The sequence below is a fragment of the Melozone crissalis genome, unplaced genomic scaffold (assembly GCF_028551555.1).
Source record: "Melozone crissalis strain CALT ecotype California unplaced genomic scaffold, PUWL_Pcris_2 ptg000111l_1, whole genome shotgun sequence".
In the NCBI taxonomy this organism is placed as follows: domain Eukaryota; kingdom Metazoa; phylum Chordata; class Aves; order Passeriformes; family Passerellidae; genus Melozone; species Melozone crissalis.
In genome coordinates, this window is record NW_026535888.1 from 5,697,081 (window position 1) to 5,702,161 (window position 5,081).

Sequence of the window (5,081 nt, forward strand, 5' to 3'; positions counted from 1 at the left end):
TCCATGCCCAGGGGGAGGAAAAGAGAGAAAGGGGATCAAGAGCTCTCCTGTGCAGAGCCAATGTCGAAGTGCAGCCCCTGCAGTGGGAACCACAATTCATCAGGTTTGGGTCCTTTGGGGTCAGGGCCTGGTGACACTCAGGGGCACAGAAAGGTTTCTTGCCAACAAACACAAGTTGAACATTTGAACAGTTTAATAACCATCACAGCTCTTCCCTCAGCTCTCTGGGATTTTCCAGTGCCACCTAACATGTCCCCCATCCCCAAGGAATTTCCAGACAGGAACAGTTTTGGACAAGAACATAAGAAAAGGTAATTCTGTGATATAAACACAATTAAAAAGATGGTTAATTATATATTAATTTTAACTTCAGAAAGACTGGGCAACTTCCTGCAGCTCAAAGCATGAAAACAGTCAGTTGAGAGGCACTTGAATGACCAGAGAGCACCTGGAGGAGGAAATCTGAGAGCAGGAGGAAGTACCTGGATCCAGTTCCTCTAAATGAAGAAATGTCCTTCAACATGGCCATTTAAACAAGACATCTGCAAACACTTGAAGGAGGAGGGACAGGAAATAATAAAGAGAATATTGGTGACACAAGTAGAAGGCAAGGTCAGTATTTTTCCTCCTGCCTTCAGTACACCTCCAGGTAAATCCTGTTCATTGTGGGAAAATGTTGCCATTTCTTAAAAGTACTCAAATGACCCAGATAATAAAGATTTGCATCTATATTATGAAATTACAGGTAATAAAACCTGTGCCCCTATCCAGGCAGACATCAGTTGTGTGCCCATGAGCAGCCAGTGCCACTTGTGCCCTGAGGTGCCCAGCGGGGATTGGAGCTCTCCAGGAGCACCTGAGGGAGAGCAGAGCACCTTGCAAGCTGCAGGTCCCTGACAGCCCCACAGGGCTCCTGTCCCATCAACATCTGCTCTGCTGCAGTCTGAAACAGGGCCCAGCATGGTGCCAGAATCACCAGAGAGCTGAGGTGTGTGTTGGAATTCAATGCCCAACCTTGCTCATTCTGTGATTCTGGGAACCAGCCATGGAGCAGTTGTGAGATCCAGGAGACAATGGAATCAAGGGGCCATTGTTCCATTGCAAGGTCTCTGGGAACTGAGGGAGCAATTGTGACACTGTTGTGCCCCGTGGAACCAAGGGCCCCTGGTGACACGGCAGGATCTTGTGTCACCAGGGCTCCATTGTGACACTGCAGTACCAAGGAATTCATTGTGGCACTCTGAGGTCTCATGGAGCCAAGAGGCCACTGTGACCCTGCAGGGCCTTGTAGAACCATGCAGAGCATAGTGACAGAGCAGGACCTGGTGTCATGATGGGGCCAATTGTGACACTGCAGGGCCCCATGGAACCAAGGGGCCAGTGCTGCTCCTCAGGGACTCATGGAATGAAGGAAACATGTTTGATACCGTGGTGGCCCTTGGGACCAAGAGGCCATTGGGACAGTGTGGAACCAAGGAGAGCATTGCTGCACTGCCAGACCTCATGGAACCAAGGATCCATTGTGACCCTGCAGGGCCTTGGGGGACCATGGTGCCATTGTGACACTGTTGGGCCCAAGGATCCAAGGGACTTTGTGACACCCGGGGGTCCCATGGAAACAAAGGGACATTGTGACACTGGGAGGCCTCATGAAATCATGGAGACCATTGTGACACTCTGGGGCCTCATGTAACCGTGGTGACACCAAGTTGTCTGGGAGTGTTGATCTGCTGAGGGGTATGAGGGCTCTCAACAGGGACCTGGACAGGCTGGATCCAGGGCGCAGATCCAACAAGGTGACGTTTCACAAGTCCAAGTACCGGGTCCTGAACTTTGGCCGCAATAACCCCTAAAGCAGTACAGGCTGGGGACAGAGTGGCAGGACAGCAGCCAGGCAGAAAGGGACCTGCAGGGGCTGATGGACAGCAGGCTGGACATGAGGCAACAGTGTGCCCACGTGGGCAAGAAGGCCAATGGCTCCTGGCCTGGATCAGGAATGGTGTGGCCAGCAGGAGCAGGGCAGGGATTCTTCCCCTGCGCTCAGCACTGCTTGGGCAGCACCTCGAGTGCTGTTTCCAGTTCTGGGGCCCCAATTTAGGAAGGCCATGGAGGGGCTGGAGTGTGTCCAGAGAAGGGCAACAAGGCTGGGGAGGGAGCACAAGAGTTTTGAGGAGGTGCTGAGGGAGCTGGGGTTGTTTATCCTGGAGGGGGCCCAGGGGAGACAAGGCAATGTCAGGGCACAGGTTGGACTTGATGATCTCCATGGCCTGTTCCAACCTTGCTGATTCTGGAATTCTCTGAAAAAACCCTTGAAGTAGTCACAGGGTGAGCCCTGGGCCTCCTCTTCAGAACTTCCAGCAGCCCAGGTCCCTCAGCTTCTCCTGCCAGGCCCAAAGCCCATCCTGTCAGTCCTGCAGAGCCTCTGCTGCTCCTCCTCACTGCCCAGAACAGGGAGCCCCAGAGCCAGACCCAGCAGCCCAGATGTGTCCTCCTGGCCTGGGGTGCCTCTGGCAAGGGAGCAGCACCAGGCACTGAAGGAGCCTGCAGACAATTCCTGCAGCACTTGTAGGATGATCCTGCTGCCCAAGGGACGTTCCCATGGTGCCAAGCCAGGAACTGCAATGGGGAGTGGGGCCAGAGAGGAAAGGGCAAACAGGGATGGGCTGTTTGCAGGGGAGGAAACAGGACTGGGCAAAAGGAAGAAATTAGGACAAGGAAAGAGTAAAGAAAGCAAAGGTGAAGCAAAGGAAATGCTCAGGGCAGTTTGGGGGTGACTGCCAGGCAGCCCTGGCTCTGAGCAACAGCATCTGCAGTGGCACAGGAAACTCCCAGGTGATGGGAACAAACTTTCTGGCTGACTGCAGAGGCCAGGACAAAGCTGAGTGCTTTCCCTGATGTCCCCAGCCCTTGCTGCCCCCAGGGGCTGATGGCATTTGTGCTCCCTCAGGTTCATGTGCCCACACCAACAGCATGGGGGTGCTCCCCCTGCTCTGTGCACAGCAAACAGGGGCTGCTGAGCCAGTGCTGCTGTGTCTGTGCCTGCAAGGATGGGGCATCTGTGTGAGCTGGGGGAGAGGCCAGGGCTGCAGAGGGGGGATGTTGTTGCCAGCTCCATGAGGATGCTCTGGGACGCTGCCCTGGGCTGTCCACCACACTGGGGATGGATCAGCCCCTGCTCTGCTGCTCCTTCCGTCTGCCCCAGGGCCCTTGCAGAGCCCCAGCCATGCTGTTTGCCCCCAGACTGTCCACGGCCAACCTGGGGCTGCTCACGGGGCTTTTCTGTGCTGAGCATTGGCCTGGCCGTGTACTTGAGAGAGCCTGGGCAAGGAGCCTGGAGCCCCCAGGCCCTGGGCTGAGGCGTCAGTGCTGCCCCAGCAGTGCCCATGGCCTGTCCCTGCTGCAGCCCCGGCACTGCCACCCCCAGGACTGTGCCTGGCCCCGAGAGCACTCAGGCCCTACAGCAACACCAGGGCCACCAGGGCAGCGGGGCAGGGCCATGGCAGCAGCACTGGCCACACCAAGTGCTGCTGCTGCTGGGCACAGCTGCTGGGCCAGCCCTGATCTTTCCCCAGCTCTGCACACAGACATTGCTGCTGCAGCTCCAGAGAAGGCAACGAAAGGGCATCTCTGCAGAAAACTTTGCTGGGGAATCCTTGAGTTCCTTCAAAGCCATCAGGAGTGCAGCCCCTCAGTGGCACAGTTTGTGGCCACAGGGAAGATGGAGAGAAACAAAATAAGAAATGATACAATGAATGGATTTTCACTGTACACAATATTATTAAAATAAATAAGTAAAAAAAACCTCAAAACCAAACCAACAAGAAATATCAAAGATAACTTTTGTTACAAGTGATTAGCAGAAATTGGCCAGCAGTTTAATGTTTCTGAAACCATCCAGTCATCAGCCTCCACACTGCAACCTTGAGCTCCTGGTTCCTCACGCTGTGGATGAGGGGGTTCAGGGCTGGAGGCACCACTGAGTAAAGAACTGACAGGGCCAGATCCCGGGATGGGGAGGAAATGGAGGGAGGCTTCAGGTGAGCAAAGATAACAGTGCTGAGGAACAGAGAGACCACGGCCAGGTGAGGGAGGCAGGTGGAAAAGGCTTTGTGCCGTCCCTGCTCAGAGGGGATACTCAGCACAGCCCTGAAAATCTGCACATAGGAGAAAACAATGAACACAAAACAACCCAATACCAAACAGGAACTAACAGCAATGAGCTCAAGTTCCCTGAGGTAGAATTTGGAGCAGGAGAATTTGAGGATCTGTGGGATTTCACAGAAGAACTGGCCCAGGGCATTGCCATGGCACAGGAGCAGGGAAAATGTATTGGCTGTGTGCATGAGAGCACTGAGAAAGGCACTGGCCCAGGCAGCTGCTGCCATGTGGGCACAAGCTCTGCTGCCCAGGAGGGTCCCGTAGTGCAGGGGTTTGCAGATGGACACGTAGCGGTCGTAGCACATGATGATCAGGAGGCAAAACTCTGATCCAAGGAAGAAATAAATCAGAAAGAGTTGTGTGGCACATCCTGCGAAGGAGATGTTCCTGGTGTCCCAGAGGGAATTGTGCATAGCCTTGGGGACAGTAGTGCAGATGGAGCCCAGGTCGCTGAGGGCCAGGTTGAGCAGGAAGAAGAACATGGGCGTGTGCAGGTGGTGGCCGCAGGTTACGGCGCTGATGATGAGGCCGTTGCCCAGGAGGGCAGCCAGGGAGATGCCCAGCAAGAGGCAGAAGTGCAGCAGCTGCAGCTTCTGCATGTCTGCCAATGCCAGCTGGAGAAAATGGCTCATGGAGCTGCTGTTGGACATTTGCTGGGGCTGCACATGGGGACCTGTTAATGAGGAAAGGACTGTGAAGAGTTTGAGGAGATGTCTATAACCAAAATCAAAGCCATTTCCCATACACCCTCTTCTGTAAAACACATGGACACACTTGTCTGTTTAAGAGTTCTGAGGTTTTCTTTTTAAGCTCTCCCCATGTTTTTCCTGCTCTTCCAGGATATCAGAAACCCTCGGCATTTCTGCTGCCCTTGGTATAACAGAGTGAGTTTCCTGTGGCAAGATAATGAGTGGAGACTGGAG

The 5,081-nt window shown here is 54.1% G+C and overlaps 1 protein-coding gene across 1 annotated transcript; it reads right to left on the minus strand.

Moving 5' to 3' along the window:
- Positions 1-3,875: 3,875 nt before the first annotated feature.
- Positions 3,876-4,808, minus strand: LOC128948068 (olfactory receptor 14C36-like). The gene has a single exon (XM_054292648.1). It carries the CDS (start codon positions 4,806-4,808, stop codon positions 3,876-3,878), a length of 933 nt encoding a protein of 310 aa, XP_054148623.1.
- Between the last annotated feature and the right edge of the window lie 273 nt (positions 4,809-5,081).